The 27,348-nt window shown below is 49.2% G+C and overlaps 1 protein-coding gene across 1 annotated transcript in view; it reads right to left on the bottom strand.

Annotated features, from left to right (window-relative positions):
- PDE2A (phosphodiesterase 2A) overlaps window positions 1–27,348 on the bottom strand; it is a 320,770-nt gene that overhangs the window by 16,158 nt on the left and 277,264 nt on the right. Inside the window, exons 12-19 of the mRNA XM_084842325.1 lie at window positions 22,764–22,894; window positions 21,119–21,230; window positions 13,718–13,757; window positions 12,531–12,594; window positions 7,821–7,899; window positions 6,620–6,797; window positions 4,994–5,106; window positions 4,707–4,784 (exon numbers count right to left, since the gene is read on the bottom strand). Of these exons, the coding sequence (XP_084698451.1) occupies window positions 4,707–4,784; window positions 4,994–5,106; window positions 6,620–6,797; window positions 7,821–7,899; window positions 12,531–12,594; window positions 13,718–13,757; window positions 21,119–21,230; window positions 22,764–22,894 (795 nt within the window). The remainder of the gene's footprint in view (window positions 1–4,706; window positions 4,785–4,993; window positions 5,107–6,619; window positions 6,798–7,820; window positions 7,900–12,530; window positions 12,595–13,717; window positions 13,758–21,118; window positions 21,231–22,763; window positions 22,895–27,348) is intronic.

Here is a 27,348-nt window from a genome sequence, read left to right as displayed (position 1 = left end):
TTCCATTTATTTGTCTTGTAACACACACTTTCACACCAGTGGGACTCTGCTTTTAACCTCTACTGAGTAGAGGAGCAGGCACAGGCTAGTCTAGAACCATCACAAAGCTAGACACAAAAAGGGAAAAGAGGCTATGGAAGGACAGGACTCTCCAGTGGTAGTGACCTGCAAGGTGTGTGCAATGTTTGTTTTCTTGCCTGAGAACAACATGGCCTCCACCTGCAACAACTGCAAGTTGATCACGCTGCTGGAAGAAAAAGTAAGTGGACTGGAGCGGCGACTGTCAACCCTCCAGGGAATAAGAGAACACGAAGAGTTCTTGGACAGAATGGGGGAACTACAGCAGCAAAGGGAAGACCAGACGCTTGAAGAGCAACAGCAAGATGAGGCAGTGGGAAATCCTGAGGTAAAGAAAAATGGAGTAGAGGATACTCCTTGGAAAAGGGTGTCAGTTAGGAGAAGAAGAACTAGACGCCACTCTGCACCAGTGGAAGCAGTGGAGCTGTGGAACCGATTCCAGGTACTTGCGGATGAGACTGGAGGACAGTGTGCACAGGAAGAATTACAGGGGAACCTGCATGAGAGTGAGCAAGAGGCTGAAGGTCAGTCAAACAGAGGCGATGAAATCCAGGCCTACAACAACAAGAAGAGAAGAGTGGTAGTAGTGGGAGACTCCTTGCTGCGTGGGATCGAGACCCAAGTATGTCGCGAAGACCCGTGGACTCGCCAGGTATGTTGTCTCCCAGGGGGACGAATTAGAGACGTGACTGAAAGGTTGCCTGCACTCATAAAGCCCACGGACAGGTATCCCTTTCTTCTCATCCATGTGGGAACAAATGATACCGCCAAGCGGAGCTACGAAGAAATCACATCTGAAGCTCTGGGAAGGAAACTCCAGAACTTTGGGGCCCAGATAATTTTCTCATCCATCCTTTCAGTAGTTAGAAGAGGGATAGAAAGGGAACGAAAAGTACTCCGGGTGAATGACTGGCTATGAAGGTGGTGCCAACGAGAGAGATTTGGATTCTGGGACCACAGCCTATACTTCCTGGAAAATGGGCTGTTGGCTAGGGAGAGGTTGCACCTCACGATGGGAAGAATGTGTTTGGCCACAGCACGAAGAACTTCATCAGGAGAGCTTTAAACTGAATCCTATGGGGAAGGGAGATGTAATGTTGGGGGTAACAATGGATGTAGGCGCATGCACTGCAACGGAGAGAACAGCTCTGATAGCACCCAATAATAGTCTTCAGACACATGTAGGAAGAAAGCCAGACTATGAAGCACATGGTCTTCGATGTCTATATACTAATGCCCAGAGTATGGGAAACAAACAGAATGAACTTGAACTCTTAATACAGGAGGGAAATTATTGATTGATTGATTGATTGATTGCATTTATACCCCGCCTTTTTTCCTCTTGCAAGGAACCCAAGGTGGCTTACATTATCCTCCTCCTCTCCATTTTATCCTCACAACAACAACCCTGTGAGGTGGGTTGGGCTGAGAGTCTGTGACTGGCCCAAAGTCACCCAGTGAGCTTCCATGGCCGAGTGGGGACTAGAACCCGGATCTCCCAGCTCCTAGTCCAACACTCTTGCCACTACACCACACTGGCTCTTATGACTTATTATGACTTGATAGGTGTAACTGAGACTTGGTGGGATGACTCTCATGACTGGAATACAGCAATTGAAGGATATAACTTGTTCAAAAAGAACAGGAGGAACAGAAAGGGAGGTGGGTTGCACTGTATGTGAAAAATACATATCTCTGCACAGAAATACAGGAGGAGGAGCTTGGTAGCCCCATCGAGAGCATCTGGATCAAAATAAATGGAGCAAAGAATAAAAGGAACCTGGTGGTCGGAGTCTACTACAGGCCACCCAACCAAGGAGAAGACGAGGATGAAACTTTTGGAAAGCAAATAGCCAATGTTTTAAGGAAGCATGATGTAGTAGTAATGGGGGACTTCAATTTCCCCGATATTTGTTGGGAGACAAATGCTGCAAAACATGGCCCCTCCAGGAAATTCCTGACTTGTGTGGCGGATAACTTCCTCCTACAGAAAGTAGAGGAAGGATCTAGAGGATCGGCTACCCTTGACTTGATCCTAACCAACAGAGATGACTTAGTGGATAAAGTAGCAGTTACAGGAACTCTGGGGGAAAGCGACCATGTTGTACTTGAGTTCTTGGTTCTAAGGGAAGCAAAAGCCGAATGTAGTCAAATGCATACCCTGGATTTTAGGAAAGCTGATTTTAATAAACTCAGAACAATGATCAGTAAGGTCCCATGGCAAGCGACGCTAACGAGAAAAGGAGTCCAAGATGGGTGGGAGCTTTTAAAAAAGGAAATTCTCAAGGCACAATCACAAACAATTCCAACAAGAAGAAAAGGTGGAAGACAACAGAAGAAGCCAATGTGGCTTCACAAAAAGCTTAGGGATGACCTGAAAACAAAAAAGGACACATATAGAAAGTGGAAAGAAGGCCAAGGAACAAAGGAAGAGTACAGGCAGATAGCACAGAATTGCAGAGATGGCGTCAGGAAGTCTAAAGCTGAGAACGAGCTGAGGTTAGCGAGGGATGCTAAAAACAACAAAAAAGCTTTCTTCAGCTACATGCATAGTAAAAGGCAGAGGAAAGAAATGGTGGTTCAGCTATTAAATAAGGATGGCAAAACGATAACAGATGACAAAGAAAAGGCAGAGGTGCTCAATTCCTACTTTGGCTCAGTCTTCTCCCAACAGAGGGTCTATGACCCCCCTGGCAAAGGCAAAGTACAGGCTGAAGGGGCAGGATTGCAGCCTGAGATCGATAGGCATATGGTCAAGGAACACCTAATTACTTTGAATGAGTTCAAATCTCCAGGGCCAGATGAACTGCATCCTAGAGTCATAAAGGAACTGGCAGAAGAACTCTCAGCACTGCTGTCTATTCTCTTTGAGCAGTCATGGAGGATGGGGGAAGTGCCAGATGACTGGAGGAGGGCTAATGTTGTCCCTATCTTCAAAAAGGGTAAAAAGGAGGAACCTGGGAACTACAGATCAGTCAGTCTGACATCAATCCCTGGGAAAATTCTGGAGCAGATGATAAAGGAAGCACCTTGACAACAAAGCCGTGATTACTCAAAGCCAACATGGATTTGTCAAAAACAAAATGGATTTGTAAATAAGATTTGCCAGACGAATCTGATCTCATTTTTTGATCAAATAACCTCCCCTGTACACCGTGGGAATGCTGTAGACATCATATACCTCGACTTCAGCAAAGCTTTCGACAAAGTGCCCCATGATATCCTGATGAGCAAACTAGCTCAAAGTGGGCTAGAGGAAACAACGATCCGGTGGATCCATAGTTGGTTACAGAATCAGACTCAAAGACTGCTTATCAGTGGGACCTTCTCCAACTGGGGAGAGGTAACAAGTGGGGTACTGCAGGGCTCAGGCCTGGGCCCAGTGCTGTTCCACATTTTATTAATGACTTGGAGGAGGAGGTGCAGGGAATGCTGATCAAATTTGCAGATGACACAAAATTGGGCGGGATAGCTAATACTTTGGAAGACAGAAACAAAATTCAAAGTGATCCGGATAGACTGGAGCGCTGGGCAGAAAACAAGAGAATGACATTTAATAGGGATAAATGCCAAGTTCTGCACCTAGGAAAAAGAAACCAAATGCACAGTTACAAGATGGGGGATACGTGGCTTAACAACACTAGAAGCGAGAAAGATCTTGGAATTGTTGTCGATCACAAGCTGAATATGAGCCAACCATGTGATGTGGCTGCAAAAAAGGCAAATGCTATTTTGGGTTGCATTAATAGAAGCATAGCTTCCAAATCCCGGGAAGTACTAGTTCCCCTCCACTCAGCACTGGTTAGGCCTCATCTGGAGTACTGTGTCCAGTTCTGGGCACCACACTTTAAGAAGGATGCAGACAAACTGGAGAGGGTTCAGAGGAGGGCAACAAAGATGATCAGAGGACTGAAAACAAAGCCCTATGAAGAGAGACTGAAAGAACTGGGCATGTTTAGCCTTGAGAAGAGAAGACTGAGGGGAGATGTGATAGCGCTCTTCAAGTACTTGAAAGGTTGTCACAGAGAAGAAGGCCAGGATCTCTTCTTGATCATCCCAGAGTGCAGGACACGGAATAATGGGCTCAAGTTACAGGAAGCCAGATTCCGGCTGAACATCAGGAAAAACCTCCTGACTGTTAGAGCAATACGACAATGGGATCAATTCCCTAGGGAGGCGGTGGGCTCTCCCACACTGGAGGCGTTCAAGACGAGGCTGGACAGCCATCTGTCAGGGATGCTCGGACTTGGATTCCTGCATTGAGCAGGGGGTTGGACTCAATGGCCTTGTGAGCGCCTTCCAATCCTACTATTCTATGATTCTATGATTCTTCTTGACTAAGTTGGCCAGTTAGTTGGGACATGGGAAGCACCAGCCGTCCAGACCGACCCGCAAATGGGCCTTTTCCCAGCTTTAAAACTGAACTGTCAGTACTGTCCGTGTCACTGCAGTTAGTACGTTGATTGCTTATCCACACATAAACAGAGATGTACTTATTAGCATACAAGTGATGCAGGCACCTCATATCTATCCTTCCATGCCCAAACATGGAGTGCGGCACATCAGGATGCACAGAAGGGGGACACAGTTAGCATTCATCTTTCTGGAATGGCCCACACCCTCCTTACCTTCATATGGTACATCATCATCTCATTGGCCAGGTGGCTCCGGTACTGGGCCTCACGGACCTTCTTATAGAGCAGAGACTGGAGCAAAGAAAACCAGGACTTAGTCACCCTAGGGCATGGACAAGTTTCTGAATCAAATTTCATGTAGCATTGGCTACATGACCTCTTCCCCCATCCCTGGAAAGGATCTGGACTGATACGATATATGCATGGCCCTGGGAAGCTGCTCAGCTCTACCCAAAGAAGATGCAACAGCCAGGAAAAAAGGAAAAAAGAAAGATGCTTACATGGGCAATGCTGATGCCGCAGTAGATGGAGAATGCGGTGGCCAGGTCCTCATCAAACTTGCTGAACCAAGGCCCATTGATTTTGTTGACCAACTCAGCCACTCCAATGACCTCTAGAAGAAGCAGAGAGAAGGACAATGACTGGGGCGCTGTGTTGGTTTGGAGGAGGAAGGAGCACACTCAACTGCTGACAAGAGCCAGTTCCATTGCACCAGAAATATCCCCTCTACAGAGGACAGGAGGCTGGGACTGCACGATCTCTTTCCGCTTCCAATGATATGATTCTCATAAGCCATAACCTGTTGGCTCTATGTGAGCTGCCCCCCCACCCCCAAATCATCAGGGCCCACACATGACTGGTTGGCCAAATACTTCTGGCACCTCTTATTTTTATTTATTATTTATTACATTTTTATATTTTTTATATCTTGTGCATCCTGGAAAACTGAACTGGGATGCTGAGAGGTGTGACTAAAGCACAATGTGGAACCATACCCTCCCTCCCTCCCTCCCTCCCCTCCGCCACTCTGCCATGCCTCCTTGTGACCAAATTTACTTGCAGTTTGGTGAGACAGTAGCCCTCTTCAAATGTTACTCGCATGAAGGGGCAAAGCGTGTTGCAAGGGGTTGCCGGTTGTGTGTGTGTCGTACCTTGGCCTCTGCCCCCAACATTGCACAGCTCCTCCCAGCCCCAGCCCCAAGCTGACCACATGTTGGGGGAAGTTCTGAACAGGTTTCCTCACTGGGGGGAGTCACAGACTGTCAAGGTCTGCAGACAGCTGCCCCATGTGGTGAGCCACTGAACTGTGGGCGGCAGCTTCTCAGTGGAGACCCTTCCAGCCTTGGACTGACTCCGTCCACCCTGGCAGGTCGCTGGACTCTCCTGAAGAGGAAGGAGTATAAGAGGGCAGAGCCCCGATTGAGCAACAAGGTCTTCCTGAGGTTGGGGTACCCCTGTATCCCTGGCCCTGAGCGCTGGCTTGCTCCTCAATCCTGCCTCCTGGTTTGTCCTTACCGACTTACTCTTTGGTCCTAACTGCTGGATTGTCTCCTGGTTACTGGCTCCTGGCTCACTTCAGACTTTGGCCAAGATCTGACTGGGGGCTGGGAAGGTATTCCCACAGCAAGAAAGCCCTGGGTGGCAGGCAAGGGTCCAAGCCAGAAGAAGAGGATGCAAGGGATGGGTTCAGGTTCAAGCAGCAAATGACAGAGGCGGCAGCAGCATCTGCCTCCTCAAGGGGGCAGCAGGGGCCACACATTCCCAGCAGCTGACCTGGGAGGCTGGGAGCACCAGCACAGCACTCAAAACCCCCTCCCAACCAGGAGCGGAGGAGACCACGGCCGGCTCAAGAAAAAAGGAAGAACCGTGAGCGAGGGCCTGCTCACGAGTGTGAGATGGAAGAGGACACGGCTGTGGCTTGGAGAGGGCAGGAGTGAAGCATCTTCTGAGCTTCCCTTGGAGGCCACGTGGTGGCGACTAGGAGGGGGAGGAGCACAGATGATAGCCAATTGCCTCTTCTTTTGTGCCCTCCCCTCGGGCAACACGTAGGGACAGTTTGGAAGGGTCCCATGCATCCCTGCATGGGGAGGGGCATGATGTAGCAGCCCCCTCCCCCTGCCCCTCACCCTGGTTCTCGTCCTTGATGGGGAAGCAGAGGATGTTTCTGGTGTGGAACCCAGTGCTGTCATCCACCCCGCGGTAGAAGAGCGGGTGGGAATAGGCATCCTTGATGTTGAGGATTTTCCCCGTCGTTGCCACATGACCCGCTATGCCCTGGTCTGCTGGAATCCGGATTTCGTAGCTCTGCGTCCAAGGGAGGAGCACACACAAGTACATCAGTCACTCCACATGTCTAGGGATGGCTGCATCTGTCAGTTTGGGCTTTGCTCAGTTTCCCATCTTTCCATTCTCATGTTTGGTCTATCCCAAACAATGAAATTATTTATTAATGTAATTATAATACTTGTATACCACTAGATATAATAAAATTTCCAAGCAGGTGACATGCTAAAATATTAACACCAGTATTAAAATATTCAATAAACCATTTCAGGTACAATAAAAATAAGTAAATAAATGCTTAACAATGAAAATAACAACAGCAACAGAAATGGAGCAGCATCACGCTATCAATTACAAGCCAGGGAAAGCTTGTGTAAACAGTACGTTAAAAAGTTTGCATTAAAATTTGTATGCATTTTTGTGGACATTTCTCCTAATACATGCATTTTTATGCAATTTTGAATAATATGCTCATTTTTTGCAAGACATTTTCCTGATGCATGCAAACACACATTTTTGTGTGGATTTTCTCCTAATATACACATTTTTTGTATACAATTTTTAAATGGAAAACTGCATTGCAAAATTCGGAGAAGTGGGCATTTGTGAAGGATAACTGAGTTTCAGTTTGCATATTGGTTCAATAGTGTGAAATTCGGTAAGTTCACATTAAAATGAGAGCTCAGCAAATTTCTCCCCATATGGTCTATCCTGCTGCCAGCCATATTGAACGTGGATGATGGATATATAGGAAGCTGCTTCCTTCCTGCCAAGTAAGTCTGTCTACTGGTCCATCTAGAGCAGTATTGCCCGTGATGACTGGCAGCAGAAGCTCTCCAGAGCCTCAGAGGGCAGAGAAGGATTTTCCCATCAACTGGTCACCATATCTCTGTTTGAACTGGAGACGCCAGACACGGAGCATGCGGGGCACGTGCCCTACCACTGGGTGATGGCATCTTCCATAAGAGTAGAAGAGAGAGACTGTATCTGGTATTCCCCACCGCATCCCTTCAGTGTTTCCAGTCTCTTTCCTGTGGCTCTTACCTCATCATCCACCACACCCCCATCAAAAACTTTGGCCACCAGTTCATGGCTGATTCTATCCAGGAGGAACACTGAGCATCTGCAAGAGAATGCCCCCCCCAAAAAAGGATGAGAAGGGCTTCTTCAGTAAGCCAAACAGAGAACAATGGGCAGCCATGCATCTCTTAACCAGGGAAGCAGCACCCCTCCCCACAGCCCTTTGCACGATGCCTGATTTCTAAAGTGAGAGGTGCCACGGCTAAAGTCTGCCGATAAAACCACACCTTCCAACCCAGAAGCCAGTCCTGAGATAGATGCACGGAAAGGTATGTTGTGGCTTCTCAGAAGTAAGGGACGTGCACTCTGCACATGCTCAAAAGCACTCTTCTTCACTAGCATTAGGCTTATGAAGAACTATGGACAACAGGCATGAAGGGACGCCTAGGAGACGGCGACCTGACCCCTCCTGGCCTCGGTGCGCCAGCTCAGCGGCTTCACTGAGAGGCTGCAGCACAGCAGGGCTCTCCCTCCAGTCCTAACGTTCTGCGCTGGTGCCATTGTCCTGATACGAGCAAGCGCTGACTGGACTCGGGTCAAGCCTCAGCTCACAGCAGGCGCAGCGCCAACAGCAGCATGGCATGGACAAATGGAGGCAGGGCAGGGAGGAATCTCTCCCCCACTTCCCCTCGTCCGACCATCCATTCCAGGGGTGCTGTCCAAACCACACATTCCCACTCGCCCTGGGCTGGGCCTCCGGCAACCTCTCTCGGCTGTCAGGAGTGAGGGACGGAGGGCCCAGGAGCAGAGGGGATGCTGCTCAGAGGACCCGATGGAAGCCACATGGCAGGGCTGCTGCAAGGACGTGGTGCTGCCACCGCTGCGGCCCAGCAGTGAAGGCTGAGGCCAGGCTTTCCCCTCCTGGTGCCCTCTGGATGTGCTGGACTACCGCTCCCAGAATCTCCCAGCCAGCACAGCCTGGCAGTAGAGGAAGACGGAGTCAGACCCTTGGTCCATCTTGCTAGGAACTGTCGACACTGGCTGGCAGCAAGGGCTCCCCGGGTTTCAGGCAGGAGTCTTTCCCTGTCTCATTCAGAGATGCTGCTGGGGATGGAACCTGGGCCCCCTGCATGCCAAGCATGTGCTCTGCCCCCTTGCCCATGTGGCGCATGCACTTTGACCCTGCACCTGTGAGGAGGCCAACAGTGGAGCCCAGTGGACCAACTACGGCTTTGATTTGCGCCGCCCCCCCACATGATTCTGCGGGGGTGCCGTTTCACAGCGCCTGAACTGCGGAAACCAGACTTCCCACCACCACCACAGCTGTAGCTCTGGGTACCTTGGGGGGCCTTGGTGATGGGGACAAGGCCCACAGAGCCACGGAATGGGAGAAACCTCTGCTTCCAAATGGTGGCTCAACTGTTTCCCATTGGGAGGGCTGAGATTTCTTGGCATGTAATAAGTGGCATCTAATCAGTGTAATTAATACCATTCATTAGAAAGTCATCTAATAAATGCATGTATCATCAATAAACAAATATTCATTAGAAAGGAATTCTTTCTTTCTCTCTAGGCATCTCATGCCTCTGGATTCTGAAGTCAGGGAAAAGACAGGCAGATGGGTGCTGTGGTGAGCAGACCTCGGCCAAGGATGCTGGATCTGGTCCTTCCTAATCTCTGGGCCCAGAGTGTACCCTGAGGTGACCCTGGGGTGACCCTGGCTGCCTCAAGACTTCCTACAGATTTTGGGGTGTTGGACAACAGAGAGAAGCGTCACTGTTTCTATGGACGACTCCATCTCAGATCCAGCTCTTCGGGTTTTGCTTGTGTTCTGGTTTTCCCCCTGATGCCCTTTTCTGTGCTGCAACGTATCTGTTCTCTCAAACACCAAGGGATGAGAACTTTGCTTTTTCATGGGATTCTTTTTGCTTGCAGCGCTTTTACAATGGGTTCACTTTTTCTACACCGAATTCCCCACAGACGCTTCGGACAGCTCGTATTAATCTTTGTTACTTCTTTGTTACTTCTCCCTTATCAGAACTGTTCCTTCCTATGGATTTTTACACAGAGCTACTTTTCCTGGGCTGGATGTTTGGATAGCTTTGGGTAGATTTAGTTTCCCTTCATTTCTCCTTTTATTTCCTTTTAGTTTATTCCTCAGTGAGGCTCAGACTTCATCATTTTTATTTTTAAACATTCTCCTCAATTTTCACTTGGAGTAATTTTCCTGAATCCCACATGCTGGGTCACACAAGCATCTTCCCAGATGCTTTGCTGTGGAATAGGTAGGCATCATTTACTCCTTTCCCTTCCTTAACCTTTCGGCTTATCTGAAGATTGACAAACTATACATGGGGAGCACAGCCAGCTATGTTATGAGCATCAGTTATGGCCTTGAGTGTCTCTACCGCTGAATATGTGGCACCAGTATGGAACGCATCAGCACATGTAAAGCAAGTAGATATTGATGTGAATGAGGCAATGCGCATAGTGATGGGATGCCTCAAATTGACGCCCGTCAATAAACTATATTCTCTTGTTGGCATTGCCGCACCTAAGATGAGAAGGGAAGCAGAAGCAGATACCGAAAGAACTAAACAAGAGATTGATTCTTGTCACCCTTTGAGCGGATATATTCCCCAAATTCGTCAACTTAGATCTAGAAAGAGTTTTATGTCAAGAATATCCTAGAGGGGGCCAAAGAACAGAATCGAATAAGTAAATGGAGGAATGAGATTACCAACTTGAGTATTTTAATGAAGGAAGAAATGGCCGCTGGAAATACTCTCCCTTATATAGTTTGGGGGACAATGAACAGGAAGAGGGTAGGGGTACCAAGGTGTAAAACAAATTTATTTAAGTGGGGGCTGTTGGCTGACGACAATATATTATGTGAATGTGGAGAAATCCGAGACCCAGCGCATCTGATGGTGTGTCGATTACTGCCGGAGTCTTGTACTGTTGACGATCTGCAGCAAGCTAATGACAAAGCTGTGGTGGTGGCTACATTTTGGCAGAGCAAAGTTTGATCTGGATACAAAATATATAAAAATACCTTTCGGCTACACTGCTATAAAGCTGGGAACACAGCAAGCCATCCGTAGCTAGTGGGATTTAGGTGGAGCTCAAGTAAACAATAGTTCAATTACTGCTAATTTTGTTTGCTGTAATTATTGCATGCAATAACTATTTCACCTTTTGCTTTAATACGGCTCATTTCATACCATGTTCCCCTCCCCAGCAGAGTTCAGAAAGAATTTCACTGCCATTAATTTCGCAAGTTGTAGTCTTTGCATGCAACAGAGCTACTCCACCTTGTGAAGCAAGTTCCCATTTTATTTCCCTCTGTAATTACTGTCTGTTTTTTCACATTCTGCTTAAGCCTTGTATGCATGCAATATTTCCTTTATGTTCCATTTATGTAAAATGTGCTTCTATTTTTCTTTGGATATGCCTAGTGTATAACGTTTCCATCTCTCATAAGTGGGAATGAACTGACTGCTTTTTTATTGAGAATTTGAATAATTTTTTAGAAAGTTGATTTACTTTAAAACTGGCTGTGGCCCTTCCCGGCCCACCACCTACTGGGCACTGGGTTTTCCAGCAGCCAGGAGGCATGGGGCCTGCTCCTCCAGCCACTACTCCACAGTTGCAGCTGGGGGAGCCGTGGCATGTACAGCCAAACCCAAGCCACTGGGTGTCCTTGATGGCAGGAACTCCAGCTGGGTCTCCTCCTCTCAGTCAGATCGCTGTTTGGATGTTTCCTGAGCTGCGAACCTCTTCCTCTGCTTCCCCTCTGTCCGTTGGGTTCCCTCAGGGACCTGATCTTGGGTCTCTGCTCCTCTCCTTCCACACACTGTCCCTGGGCGACCTCATCCAACCCCATGCGCACACACGCTGCCTAGCTCCCCCCTTCTCCCTAGACCAAAATGTCCCTTTCAGTGTGATCCCACAGCTCCAACTGCCTCTCTGGCATTTCTGCGGAGGTTCTCACTTTCCCACCCAAGCCCTCCTCTCCCCATGTGCTTTCCTTACCCTTTAATAATGTGTTAGCACCTTCCTTGTTTGATCTTTGGCGCCTCTCTCCTTTGTTCCCCATTTACCAGGGATGTGGGACCTCTGCAGCCTCCTTTGGGTCCTCCTGGGGGTGGGGCTTGGTTTTCCAGCCCCGCCCCCTGGAGGGATCCATGCTGCTACCTTAGATCAGAGACAGCAATGACGGGACGTCCCGGTGACGGGAGACACGGCTGCTGCTGGGAGGGGCGGGTGCTCTTCCCAGCCTGGCCGAATTCCCTCCTGCAGAGGACCCAGCGGGGTGTAATTTGATGCCATCAAAGGGTGATCCTGGGAGTCCTGCACCCCTGCCATATAGTGATTATGGGAGCTGTAGTCCAACACACCTGGAGGGCACCAGGTTTGGGAAGTGTGCCTAGCTGGTTTCTACAAACTCTCCCCACATTCTGAGTAGCTTTTTGACCATGGCAGGGAATTCCGTGCTGTGGTGGGACAAGGGAAGTCCTACGTCAGCCTGAGTCTGCATGTTTAAATTAAGAGGCTATTTCTCCCCACCCTTGGTGTGGCCTTTCTTTGCTCTAAATATTCTGGCCCATCGAAAGAACCACCCGGGAGACGTTTTTTGGCCGGAGGGTTCGGCGTCCTGAGCTTGCGTGCTGTGGGAGCAGGTGGCACCCAAGAGACCCGCGCCTTTGGTAATGTGCTCGGCAGGAGACTCACATTTCGGCATTGCTGAGATTCCGCGCTTCCGTGATGATCTCTTGCAGCAGCACCGACACATCGTCTGCGCGGGTGAGAAGCAGCCAGGTAGAAAACCCAAAGGACAAAGTTGTGGTGATGTTATTTTATTTTAAAATAAGTCGAAAGAGGGGCTTAGGGTGGCGTACACAGAAATAAAATACTCGACACCTTAAAGACAGCATCACATGGAAAGGCATAAAAACTATTTCAGCCAGCTTAAAATAAAAGATATAAACTAAAACTGTCTGGGCAAATAAAAAGGGTATAACCTCCTCTGAAGATCTTAGCGCAGGGGCTGGTTGCTAAGAGAGGAGGCGTTCCTGCAGGTATCACATCTGGCTGAATATTTACATTAAATTTCTCACCCATCCTCTTCCTTAGGCTCAGCAAAGGATAGTATTGTTTATTATTATCATTTATATGGTCTTATTTGCTAAAAAGCCACCAAGGAGGTGTACAACAATTTCAACAATAAAACCATAACAATAACGAACAAGAACCTAAAAAAACAGCAAAGCATTAAAACACGAAAACTGTATAATTTAAAGGGATAAATTAGAAAGTTGTGTCTTTGCACCCCTTCTAAATTCCAAGCAAGTGGGGGCCAATTGTAGTTCTTGAGGGAGCGCACTCCACAGTTTGGCACAGGAGACAGCCTTTTCAGGCGTGCTCTGCGAACGGGCCTCTCCGAGCTGTGGTGGTCTCAAATGGGCCTTCCCTGCAGACGTTATCTGCAGATAACATGTCAGACTCTGGCAAATCTTCAGGTGAAGAGAGTTCTAGAGCTGAGGGGGCAAAGGCAGCAAATTTCTGCACCACCATCCCGGTCTTGATAGGACATGTTCCTGGTCAATCATAAAAGATGGTGGTGGAACTCTCAGGCATTCTGGCCTCAGGCCCTTTCGGATTTAGTCATGGAAACTATTTTGCCATTATTCCCATTTTACAGATGGGGCTTGAGGCAGAGAGCGAGTGGCTTGCCCAGGTGACACAACCTTTCAGATTCAAGTCCAACTTTCTGCCTGCCAGATCACAGTGGCTCTCAGGAGGGGCCTTGAGCCAAAAATAACCCTGTGCCCACATTGCGTCACATAAAGGCCTGTGCAATCCCTCTCCACCCCTCACCACCGCACCAACGTGGCCACAAATGAATTCAGGACACTTACCCAGGTGTGTGAAGAGATTCTTGGCCACTTGCAAAAGAGCCTATTTGGTGGGGGGGGGGGTGTAGTGGAAGGAAATGAAATTAATCTCTCTATTTAATACTGAATTTAATTGAATGCAATCCCCCCTCCCTACCACACCAGGAATGACCCTAGGATGTCAGTGTGCAGCTAGGAAGCACAAATATTAGAGCGTTTAAAAAACATTGCAGAAAAACGTTTTCTTCTCCCTCCTGGGCAAAAATATATAAATTCAGAAATGCAGAAACTAACAGAAATAAATGCAGCCTAGGCTCAAGTAACACTTCATCTGGGAGTTATATAACTCCCAAGCAGTGATGTGGGGCACCAAGTTTTCCCAGTGCTTTATTTTTTCGTGGAAATTTTTCTATTTCGTAAGTTCATTCATTACAATGGATGGATGCCAATTGCAAATACAGCATTAGGCAGGCTTGGCCATTTCAGAGTTGTAATTAATGCTTTTCAGGTGATTATCGCTAGCAAGTACGGGGGAGAGAAGTCATCTGTGTCACCGCAATACATCCCTGTCTCGGTGTGCAATGGAACTAATAAGTCGCGACAGTGGATGGGAAGGTGCCCCAGCGCCCTCCGTGGAAGGGAGCTGAGCTCTGCTGAAAGAGACGGGCGGTTGTCAGCATGTCCGGCACACATCTTTGGCTTGCTAAAATTAAGGAGTGCAGCCTTCCTCGAGCTGGCTCCCTCCAGATGTGTTGGGCTACAAGTTCCAGCATGCCCAGCCAGCCACGCAGACTGAAGGAGGCTGGGAATTGGAGTCCAACATCTCTGGAAGGCACCAGGTTGGGGAAAACTGAGTTAGTGTGTTAAGAGTTTTCAGTACCTTTATTTCTTTCTTACATTTAAACAATGCAGGGGCAGTACACACTATTGTTTCTACATTTTTACAAGTATTCTGAAAAAAAGTCTACATAATACAGCCTTTAAATCACATTAAGTGGGCTTTAATTGTTCTCTTCAAATATTTCAGGTTGAATACCTATGGTGCATTGGGACAAAAAATCAACACAGGGTACCTTTTTAGCTTTGTTATTTATTTTACTTGTATTTGGTAAGCATGCTATATTAGATCACTCTCTAGTGATTTTCTGATGCAAACTGAAAATTTTCTGATGCATATAACCCTATGCAAATTAGCCAATTCAAAATTTTGTAGAAAACCCAGTTCACTGCTCCCAAGTGAGTAAGTATATAGATATACATGTAGAAAAGGACAACCAAAATGATCAAGGGGCTGGAGCAATTCCCCTATGATGAAGAAAGGTTACAACGTCTGGGGCTCTTGAACTTAGAAAAAGGTGATGAGAAGGGATATGGTAGAGGCGTATACAATTATGCAAGGTGGAGAAAGCATATAGGGAGACATTTTTCTTCCTCGCTCATAATCCTAGAACCCAGTGGGGTCCTCCCATGAAGCTGACTGGTGGGAGATTCAGGACAGATAAAAGGGAGGGCTTCTACACACAGCACAATCAAAATTATGGCAATCGCTACTGCAAGATGTAGTGATGGCCACCAATTTGGATGGCTTTCAAAGGGGACTGGACAAATTCACGCAGGAGAAGGCTATCGACAGCTACTAGTCCTGATGGCAATATGCTACCTCCAGTGTCAGAGCCAATATGCCTACGTGCACCATTTGCTGGGGAACATGGGCAGCCGAGTGCTGTTGCATTCATGCCCCGCTTGAGTTTCCCGTGGGCAGCTGTGTGAACAGAATGCTGGACCGGATGGACCATCCGGCATGGTTCGTCTTATCTTATACCTACACCTTCACTTAAGATATACATTCACGCTGGATGTCCTGCATCGAGCAGGGGGCTGGACTAGGTGCTCTATGGCAAGGCCTCCTCCAGAACTATAATTCCATATCTAATCTGATCATCTGATCATCAGGAGCACTGCAGCTTCTCCTGATGGAACACCACAGTGGTGGGAGAAGCTGCACTTTCTGGGATTCTCCCTTTAAAGACACAAGCAAAGGCACGGGGCCGTGGGGAGCTCCAGCCTTACACTAGGTCAGGCCACTGGTCTGTCTAGCCCAGGCATCATCTGGAGGGAAGGGCTGGAGCTCCGTGGCAGAGCCCCTGCTTTGCATGCAGAAGGCCCCAGGTTTAACCCCCGGCATCTCCAGGTAGGGCAAACCTGCCCGGAGAGCCGTTGCTACCAATCAGTGCAGACAATACTGGGGTAGACGGACCAATGCTCTGACCCAGGGTAGGCAGCTTCCTTTGTTCCCAGGTTCCTCTGTGCCACCCTGGCAACAGCTCTCCTAGTAGCCTCCAAGCGGGCGCAGGCGCTGCACCACAGAGCTTCCCAGAAGCAGAACGCTTCCCTTTCCACGCCACATCAGTCTCCATGTGCATTGGCCATAAACTGGCCCCAGGGAGTCGCTTTGCTGCTTTGATCAGGAACCCGGGTGCCACAAGAGGGCGCCCCATGCACGCAGCTGGCACAGAAGCACTCTCCACGCTAGCAGAGTGCGGGAGCCGTGGTGGAGAGCACCAGCAGGCTGTCCGCGGCCCGGGTGCAGCTGCCCCCAAACCGGAACCCCCAAACAGCAGAGCTCAGCACGCATCCCTGTTAAGTCCAGGGAAGATCCCCAAGCCTCTCCAGGCCAGGTTTACTGCAAAGGGGTCCAAAGGAACGGTGACCTTTGGGCACCCAGGTGCTCTGCTTCTCCCAGGACCCCTGTTTTTTTTTGGGGGGGGGTCTGCTCTGCTCTTCCGCATGCATTCAGCTGCCTCCACCACACCCTGTCTGTCTGCTTAAGAACACAAGAGCAGATACTGGCGGATGCCCGCGTCCTTTTAAATTACACCCGAGATGTGGGGATTAACCATGGACAGCAAGAGTGGATACCAAGAGTCCGTACAGTTGCAAAGATACTCATGCCTCAGCCTTGGAAGGATGAGCACCCCCCGCCCCACCACCACTCAGTGGACTGAGGATCTTGCTGCTCTTGCATGTCGGAACGTGTCTCCTAGAGCCACCCATCTCGTACGGAAGCTTACTAGACAGATGGTCTCCTTATATTAACGTATATATTTGAAATATATACGGAGGCTGGGGGATGTTGACCTGGTGTTGAATGGGGTACAGCTACCCTTGAAAGACCAGGTCCGCAGCCTGGGGGTCATTTTGGACTCCCAGCTGTCCATGGAGGCTCAGGTGTCAGCTGTGAGCCGGACAGCGCTGTATCAACTCCATCTGATACGGCGGCTGCGCCCCTTCCTTCCCGACCATCTGCTCCCATCGGTAGTACATGCCCTGGTCTCCTCTCGTTTAGACTACTGTAATGCGCTCCACGTGGGGTTACCCTTGAAGACGGTTCGGAAACTGCAGCTGGTACAGAACGCGGCGGCTCGCCTGATTAAAGGCAGCCGCCGGCGAGATCACATCACTCCAGTGCTGAAGGAGTTGCACTGGTTACCAGTTGTTTTCCGGGCCAAATTCAAGGTGTTGGTTTTGACCTTTAAAACCCTATATGGTTCCGGCCCAGCCTATCTTAAGGAGCGCCTCCAGCAACACCAGACAGGCCGCTTAACAAGATCAGCCTCGGATGGCCTTCTCTCTGTCCCATCAGCCAGGACAGCTAGACTGGTGGGGACGAGGGAGAGGGCCTTCTCTGTGGTGGCCCCCACTCTGTGGAACTCCCTCCCTAGGGAACTCCGTCATGCCCCCTCTTTAATGAGCTTCCGTCGTGCATTAAAAACATGGTTGTTCAGGCAGGCATTTGGGGTGGGTTAGGGTATTTTTTTTAAAAAAATTTTATGGTAAAATTTTATTGTTTTAAATTGTTTATGGTGGGTTGTACATCGCCCAGAGTGGCTGGGTGACCAGTCAGATGGGCGATTAATAAATGTAATAAATAAATAAATAAATAAATGGAATTGTTAAATCCTTCCCCCCTTTTTCTTTTCTTTTTCAATTTCTCCCTTTTCTGCATTGTTGTTGCTGTAATTGCCGTGTTTGCAAATAAAAAAATTAAAAAGAAAAGAAAGGAGAACACAAGGACAGCCCTGCTGAATCAGGGCAGAGATCCAGCCTGTCCAGCAAACTGTTTCCCACTCGTGGTCAGACAGCCACTCGTATTTAGAGGTAGACTACATCTACACTTGGAGGTTCTATTTAGCTATTGTGGCTAGTAGCCATCGATAAACCTCCCCTCCTCCACAGATTTCTTTAGGGCACAATCCTGTGCATATTGCGGCATAAAGAAATCCTACAGGTCCCAGTATTCCCCAGCCAGTATGGGGGGGGGGGCGGTGGTTAGGGCGCCCAGGGCAGGGAGCCTTGCATGACAATCCAACATGGCAAAATCCTAAACAGAGAACCATGGTTACCATTGGCTGGCAGCCAAATAATGGAGATAAATAGGATTAAAGTTCTTAAGGGCACAATCCTATGCATGCTGAGACAGAAAAAGGTCCCACAACTCCCAGCACTTAGAATCATAAAATAGTAGGGTTGGAAGGGGCCTACAAGTCCATCGAGTCCAACCCCCTGCTCAGTGCAGGAATCCAAGTCAGAGCATCCCTGACAGATGGCTGTCCAGCCTCGTCTTGAACGCCTCCAGTGTGGGAGAGCCCACTGCCTCCCTAGGGAATTGGTTCCATTGTCGTATTGCTCTAACAGTCAGGAGGTTTTTCCTGATGTTCAGCCAGAATCTGGCTTCCTGTCACTTGAGCCCATGATTCCGTGTCCTGCACTCTGGGATGATCGAGAAGAGAGCCTGGCCTTCCTCCCTGTGACAACCTTTCAAGTACTTGAAGAGCGCTATCCTATCTCCCCTCAGTCTTCTCTTCTCAAGGCTAAACATGCCCAGTTCTTTCAGTCTCTCCTCATAGGGCTTTGTTTGCAGTCCCCTGATCATCCTTGTTGCCCTCCTCTGAACCCTCTCCAGTTTGTCTGCATCCTTCTGAAAGTGTGGCGCCCAGAACTGGACACAGTACTCCAGATGAGGCTTAACCAGTGCTGAGTAGAGGGGAACTAGAACTTCCTGGGATTTGGAAGCTATGCTTCTATTAATGCAACACAAAATGGCATTTGCCTTTTTTGCAGCCACATCACATTGTTGGCTCATATTCAGCTTGTGATTGACAACAATACCAAGATCCTTCTCGCTTGTAGTGTTGTTGAGCCACGTATCCCCCATCTTGTAACCGTGCATTTGGTTTCTTTTTCCTAGGTGCAGAACTTGGCATTTATCCCTATTAAACTGCATTCTGTTGTTTTCTGCCCAGCACTCCAGCCTATCAAGATCACTTTGAATGTTGTTTCTGTCTTCCAGGGTATTAGCTATCCCACCCAATTTGGTGTCATCTGCAAATTGGATCAGCATTCCCTGCACCTCCTCCTCCAAGTCATTCATAAAAATGTGGAAGAGCCCTGGGCCCGGGACTGAGCCCTGCGGTACCGCGCTCGTTACCTCTCCCCAGGTTGAGAAGGTCCCATTGATAAGCACTCTTTGAGTCCGATTCTGCAGCCAACTTGACAGTGCCATCCCACACATGTCTTCTCAGAAATAAGTCCCAATGAGTTCAGTGGGCTTACCTGAGGGAAGTGGGTATCGGAGTGCAGCCCCAGAGGATTGTGTCTTTCTGACAACATGAAAAGGGTACTGAGGGAAGTGCCTGGAATACGTTAGCAGAGGCAGAGCCCCGCAGCGCCCTCCAGCCTCCTGCATTGGCCGTGCTGCGGCTTCCGTGGCAGAGGCCTCTGGGCTCTTCCCTTCCAGGCGCCAGGCCGCTTCCCCGGCTTGCAATGCCAGCGGGCTGCCTGGCTCCAGCTCCTGCACTTTCCTTTCATGGTGTCACCTGGCTGGTGCTGATAGGCTACAGCTCTCTTTGACGGTGCCGTCCCGCTGGGTCAGCGGAGGGACCGCTCTGACCCTGCGCTGCTTCTTTTCAGAGCCTCACAAAACCCAGTGAAAACTGGAGCTGAGCCGAACATTCATGCGTTCCGCTCGAAATTTGCACATTTGGTGAGGGAGCTTCTGGCAGCTTATGCACGTCTCCCTCTGAGCTGACAGGAGTGTCCGGGTTAGACCAAAAATGGATGAACTTTCAGGGGGGCAGTTGAAGCACATCCCGAAAAGAAAACAGTGGCTTTTTATGAACAACAAGACTAAGACCGGGTTTGCACGATCACGGCAGGGGAAATAAGCCACGGTGGCTCATTTCCCCTGCCACACGAGCTGGTCGCGTGCCGGTGGAATTTGCTTAATTGCCCTCATCAGCGTGGGTTGCCTTGTCCTGCGAACCTGGGTGGCGTGGCTCATTGCAGCGGGCAGAACCCCGCAAAGGGGCCATGGGCTTTTGTTGGGTTGCGGCCCACTCCCAGCAAGCCATGCCACCCAGGTGGACATGGCACACCACGCCACAGTAAGTTGGGCACCCACAGGCACCATGCAAAACTGGCCTCTGAGGGTGCCTGGCACAGCACCACAGCCCCTGTGGCTAAATTACGTCATGGTGAGCTGTCATATCATGCGGACCGGCCCCATGACTACTGTTTCAGGTAGTACGGGGATGAAATCCCTCCCCCACAAGACAGCCCAATTCACAGGCAGTGGAAGGGAGGATTTTAGTTATTTTGGGCGACTAGTGAATATAGCACCATTCTAAGTGGCATCCTCAGAAAAACAAAATGGGGGCCACCAGCGGAAGAGCACTGGCGAATATGGCCCCCGCCGCCAGAAATCACCACCTGCACCTTGATAATGCAAAAGAGGAAGACAGTTTCACCTCCTCTTTCACTCCCCCCGCCCCACATTACAGCTAAAAGTTTGGGGTTTTGAACTTATGGCCCAGGTTCAATTTTAGCCCAGCTCTTTCCCTCTCTCTTGAAAAAGTACTCTCTCACTCAAGAAGCCACATGTCTGAGCCCTGTCTTTCCAAAAAATATATATTGGTTTTATGCCACTTTACAAATCTTGGCTGTCCCCAAAGAATGCTGGGAATTACAGTATAAGGAAGTGTTGAAGTGTATAAAATAAATGCTGAAGTGAAAGAAAAGGACTCAGACATATTTTTGAAGTCTGTGCAATTCCCTTTGCGTAAAGGTTGTTCATTCTGACAGAGAATCTAACAATCCTGGATTATGGAGGGTTTTATCCCCTCCAGAGTTGTGTCATTGAGCTTGCAGATACATCTCTGTTCAGAAGTGGTCCCAAGTCATGGCCACGTCAGGGCCAGAGATGGCTAGATTACTGCCCCCCGCGGAACTACACCTCCATTAAACCGGCTGAAGCGTGCTGTGTGGTCGGCTGCGGGATGTATGGCTTCTGCTCCCCCCTTCCAGGGCTCCCACAGAGAGGCGAGAGGCAAGGGGCTGTGCAGGTGCGTGTGCGGGCGTGTCCCTTACCTGGCACTCGCACTTGAGCTTCTGCTCCTTCTGAAAGGCGAGAGTGCTGGTCAGCACCGTGGAGGTGTAGCAGAAGCAGTGCTGGATCTTGTGCTCGTCCGCTTCTGTGTAGCTGCAGGAGGCAGAGAAGACAGGCGGAGCAACCCATCAATCCTGGCCCGTGCCACTGGAGGTTCCTTTGGCCCCCGCTTTCGCGACCTCCCACAGTCCACTGAAGACTTTTTTTTTAATCCCAGCAGACTTTTGGCCCGCCAGGTGGGGTGTTTTAAAGGCGCTTGAGTGGACTGATCTGTATGGCGCAGCCTCTCCCAACCTGGCAGCCTATTTATTTATTTAATTGCATTTATATCCCGCCTTTTTTCCTGTTGCAAGGAACCAAGGCGGCTTACATGATCCTCCTCCTCTCCATTTTATCCTGACAACAACCCTGTGCGGTAGGTCGGGCTGAGAGTCTGCGACTGGCCCAAAGTCACCCAGTGAGCTTCCATGGCTGAGTGGGGACTAGAACCCGGATCGCTGGGCTCCCAGTCCAACACTCTCGCCACTACACCACACTGGCTCTCTCAAGCCTACATCCCAATGCTTGTCCCGCAGTTGAATTCAGTCAAATACTACATAATGCTGCATTTCATTGATCAAATACAGTCAAATGCCACACCCCGCTGTTGGTCAGCCATTGAATATAGTCAAAAACTAAGAACTATGCTACGTCAGCTCTCTAGTTGGGCCAAGTATGGAAATAAATACCCTAGAACGACAAATGTAGGTTTCAGGTATTCAGCAGCAATATTCACATATTACTTGTGCATAGGCCACTGACATGGTGAATCAGGACCATGCTGCTGGCCTCACCCCCAGTGCCACATCCCTACGCTACTGGCCCCGCTGCCTGGAATATCGCGTCCCATGCAAGACCCACCCTCCCATATCTGCACGCTGAGTGGGCTTGTCTGCAAAGGAGCCCCTCCATGGGTGCAGCTGCTTGTGTGTACGGCAGGGGTGCCAGAATTGATTCCTGCGGGTCAAATCCTGCCCACTGTCTGGTGTTTTCCCACCTTTTGCAGGGTTTCCCCTAATCCAAAAGGTTGAAATGCCTCTCCCGAGGCTCAGTTGCTGGCAGTTAGAGCTTGAAGCGGAAATGCGCTGGTGTTTTGGGGACTTTGGCCTCTCCTCTTTTGCCTTGAGCCCTGCCCACTGCTGGCATGTGGCCCCTGAGAGCTTCTCTGAAATGGAATGCGGCCCGTGGGTGGGTAGAAACATGGCGCTCCTGGCGTGGGGGCTCCACATGAACGGGATGCCTGCGCCATAGCCTGTCCCAGTCATGTGGCGCTTCTGCGCATGGCAGATCCTCACAGCAGGAGCGTCTTTGCAGATGTCCATGCCCAGCACAGCGCAGGCGCCGGGATGAGCTGGGGACACGACACTGGGGAAGGGGGAGGGGTGTGGCTCCACTCCTGCTTCACCTCGGACTGCCCTGCATGGCAGCAACATCTGAAAGTGGCTAGCGGACACCCAGCAGGTGCTCAGATGCCCAGAGGCTGCCCAGAGGATGCCCAAAAGGGTGGGGAGGAGAAATCTCACGAGAGTTTTGGGGCAACACATTTGTTCCAGCTCCCCTCTGGCCAGAAGCAGGCCTCCAACTCACCTCTCTCCCCCGAGCTTGTTGAAGGCGCAGGCCAAAGCCACCACCTGGGAAGTGGCCCTGCTGACGACGGGGACGCAAAGCATGGCCGTCACCTCAAAGCCCAGCATGCTGTTCAGCTGCTTGTGCTCTTCCTGGCGGGGAAAAGGACAGAGTGCTTGAGTGAGAGGAGCATTGCAAGACACCCTCTTGGGTCGAGGCTGTACCATGCAGGACTGCAGGTGGGGGTTGGTTTACCTGACAGAATGCTCTGCAGTACAAAACATTTTTTGCATACAGAAATCTAGACTGTCAGGGCAAAGGATTCTTGACCAGCCTTCTCCCTGACACACTACTATTCTACATTCAGGATTTTTTTCCCCCCTCACAGTGGAGCATTTTATTTATCCATTTAGGAAATTTCTACTCCGGTCCTTCAGTGCTCTCAGGGAACCTAACATGAGGCATTTAAAAATACAATTTTAAAAAAAGTTACAATAAAACAGACTAAGCAACAGGATGAAAAAAGAGAGAGGCAGACGAAAAATACATTAACTGATTTTTAAATGTTTTATTTGCTCAAATATTTTGGCCATCTAATGCGAAGAGAAAACTCTCTGGAAAAGACCCTGATGCTGGGAAAGACTGAAGGCAAAAGGAGAAGGGGACGGCAGAGGATGAGATGGCTAGATAGCATCACCGACGCAATGAACATGGACTTGAGCATGCTCTGGGAGAGAGTGGAGGACAGGAAGGCCTGGCGTGCTATGGTCCACGGGGTCACGAAGAGTCGGACACGACTGAACAACTGAACAACAACAACAAATGTTTTATTTAAACTACTTATATGCCACTTGATATCGTAAGATCTCTAGGTGGTTTACATAAGAAATACATAAAATACGATATAAAGGCCAATATAAAAATGATATAAAATAATAAATTAACTCGTGTCTTAAAGGCCTGGGGAAACTAAAAGGTATTTTCTCTGGTGCTGAAAAGATAACAAAGTGGTCGGAGCCTCCCTACAGGAGAGTACTCCAAAGGGACCATGGCCAAGAAGGCCCAGCTGCCAGTCTCCACTTGTTCAGGAAGTATCTGTTGGAAGAGACGGTCCTTCAGGTCTTATGCTGTACAGGGCTCTGAAGGTAAAGGTATGCCATCATGTGAGCCCACATCTACAGTCTAAAATCTTACAGCCCAAGCACAGGTTTTCTGCCTCCGCAACAGCTAGGCGTGTCCCGTGGGGTAGCTGGAGGACTGTGCAACCCACCCACTTCGCATGTGGGCTTTGCCGCTCTGAAGGCTGGTTTGGGGCCAGTGCACTTGACCGGCCCACGCATGGTGCCCCCTTTATCTTTTTGGTACTTCGGTCAGCCATTCCCTCCCATGCAACAAACGTGTCATCTCAGGCATCACAATTCATCCAGGCTAAATAGATTGCTTGGATGGGGGAAAAAACATCTAACCAAAAGCACCCTGGAGAAACTCGTATCCAGCTTCTTTTTCTTTTTTTAAGTCTCCAAGAAAAGGGAAGCTTGCTCTTTGGAGTTGCTGAATTGCTCTGAGGAAATTCTTTCCAGTTAGGGCTACAAACTTTCCTCAGAGCATTAATCAGCTAAAGCCTGGGATGATTACAATGTGCCTTCCTGCCAATCAGTTGGTGAAGCTGCGGGGTAAGGAATCACTTGCTGCTTTACTGAGGCTATCAGGGTTCAGGAATGTTCCTGCAATATGAGGAGGGACAAAGAAAATACTAAAAGGCTTCCTTCTAAGAGCAAGTAATAGCTTTTGTGTGTTAAATTCTAAGAGCATTTCTACACATGGCTTTTATTGCACGCTCATGATTGGCCACTCATGGAAGTTTGCGAGTCCTTTACATGACGTTGTCAACCTCCAGAGCATCTCTTGCACTTTTTAAGCTTAATCCCCCTTTAAAAAAGATCAGAGATAAGATGAAATAAAATTTAGCCTGAAATATCGGCAGCCACTAGATGGTGCTGTTTCATTGAACACTATAGAGCACTGCGGAGAAAGGAAGTTTTCAGTCCCCAAGCACACGCTCGCTGTCTAATGAGCCCATCCTGATCCCAGGGAGAAAACAGAAGCAAACGCCGCGGTAAGGCTGTGGGATTTTTCCTCAATGTAGAGACACCCTAAGTGATCTCATGTTTTCTCCAGTATCTCAACAGGATATCCCTACTGAGGTTTTGGTAACACGCACATTTATTTGGATGTTATCAATTAATTAATGGAACAGTTTAAAAGTGACGAATCAACTAAAATGTCTCCCATCAGGGAGCATCCCTACTCATCATGTTCCAAATTTCCTTCTCCAGAGCTTAGAGTTGGGCTGAAGCATCTGACTTAAAACATTCTTGTGGGATGGGGATAAAGCAGTTCTCAGAAAGTTGTAAAAATTCAAAATTTTTTATAGTTTTCCTCCCCATTATTCAAGACAAAGGCACCAAAGGGTTTTGTCTTCCTGCCTTTCTTAAACACACACACACAGGCCCCTTTGCCATGAAGCTGCAGTCAAAGCAGCCCAGTGGCATTCCTGTTTGCTGAAGGATGGTCCAGTGGGAACAAAACTACGTTATGACATAGCACAGACCTTGGGGCATTCTTGCACAGGGATGGGGTGGGCACGCAGTGTCTCCCCACTGGCCCCAAGGAAAATCAATTTCTGATAACCTTACCAGATGTCACTAGAATGTGAAGATGCCCCCACCCCCAAGCTGAAGAACTGCTTCTGCTCCCCTTTCTGTCAACTTTTATTATTTATTTATCATAGAATGTATAAACTGCTCCACATTGAGAGATATCAGAGAGATGAACAACAAATGAAAAGATAATTTTTTAAAAAATGAGATAAAAGCAAGTACATCAGTAAAACAGTGGCTGTAATTTAATCACCAATCAGGAAATGTGTGCCTGATAAGAAAAGAATCTTAGCGGCGCAATACATGTCTACTCAGAAGTAAGACCCCTTGACTTCAATGGGGCTTACTCCTGGGTAAGTGGGTCTAGGACTGCAGCCTCGAAGTATCTGAGCATGGTCAGCACCTCTGTATTCGGTCCTCTTGTCTCTAGGCCAAAGATGCTCAGCTCCATCAAGATTTGCCTTCTAGATCCTCCTCTGGATCCTTTCCAGCTCCTTCCCTCCTCTCCTTCACGTCCAGACCTGTCTGCAGTGCTCCAGAGGTGGCCAGAGTTATCCTGAGACCCAAGGTTATCCAATGGCAGAGCTTCATGCTCACAAAGAAACTTGACTGGCCACCTGGGAGTGCTTAAGAAGGCCACATTGCCTTAAAATCCTCTCCCACTGGCTGAGTGTGGGACAAAACCGCACCGCTTCCCTAACAGGGATTCGCCCAGCATAAGCATCATATCTTATGATGGCCTACAGGGCCATCGAGTCCTTGAGACTCGATGGCCTTGTAGGCCCCTTCCAACCCTACTATCCTATGATTCTTGTTCAGCCTTTTCTGCCCGAATGAAGAGCCCTTAGCGCCCAGCATGTCCTCCATGGGCTCCATCGCACGGGTGGAGAATTCCACATCGATGCTGGTTCTTTCCCCACCCAGCATCGTTGCCGGACTGGGTCGTTCTCTTCAGATGGCTCTCCCCATCGTGTTATTTTCGTCTCTGTCCTTCTCACGGGGGTGGCGATGCCGCTTGGGGGGTAGCGATAATTCCTCCCTGGTTCCTGCCCCTTCCCCTCCCCTTGCACATTACTGGTGGATGGGGACTGACACGCTGTACGGCTGCAACCCTCAGCACACTTGCTTGGGAGCAAGCCCCACTGAACTTAATGGGGTGCTCTGAATCAACAGAGGACGCTGGCTCTGAGCTTGGTGGGGTGGCGGATCAGATCTGTCTCCCTTCGTTGCAGGCAGGCATTTTACCCTCTTCTCCCTCCAATCAAGAAATGTGCTCAAGCATTTACATGGCAGGCACATGGTTTGAGAGCAATGCCCTTCTTTGGCACCGTCTGGTGCTGCTGTTGCTGAGCAAGTGGCGCACTGCACTGCAGCCAGGAATTGGGCAGTTTGGCAGGGGGCCACCTTGAAGCAAAGGGGGAAATCGCGGGTGGGTTGGGCGCAAATCTTTCCTTCCTCAGCAAGATTGAGTGGAGGCAGAAGTCGCCCTCAAACCGTGCGCCTTCCCCTCCTTGCAAGGAAGGGAGAGAGCACGAGCCCTCGCGCCTGTCAAATCTGCTCCGTCCCCTTCTCAGTGCCTTCGTCATCCTGCCGCTCCCCCAACAACTGAAAACAAAGGCCCACAGCCGGTTTCTTCCACTATTGGAGAATTTCACAGGGAGGTCATGGCGCTCCTGTTCCATGGGCTGGAAAAAATACCACATTTTTTGCATTTGGGGAAAACACGGGATAGGCTGGAGGAAATGGCGGGAGACAACCTGGAGGGTAACGGCGTCATCTAAAGAGCCCGCAAACATCCGTGACAGAGCCATCTTAACAGCAGGACAAAAGCTCCACGTGAAGAAGCCCCATGTCTACTCCCTTTGTCATGTTCTTTGCTGGATTAACCCGGAGACTTGGTTATGCTGTTGCTTGGCTAAACGCACAGAGGCATGGCAGGTCTGGGC

This window comes from Heloderma suspectum, chromosome 3, assembly GCF_057233095.1.
Source record: "Heloderma suspectum isolate Gila_16-S chromosome 3, 16-S_ref, whole genome shotgun sequence".
In the NCBI taxonomy this organism is placed as follows: domain Eukaryota; kingdom Metazoa; phylum Chordata; class Lepidosauria; order Squamata; family Helodermatidae; genus Heloderma; species Heloderma suspectum.
The sequence above is the reverse complement of the archived record's forward strand: the minus strand, read 5'-3'. Positions and strand labels throughout refer to the sequence as shown.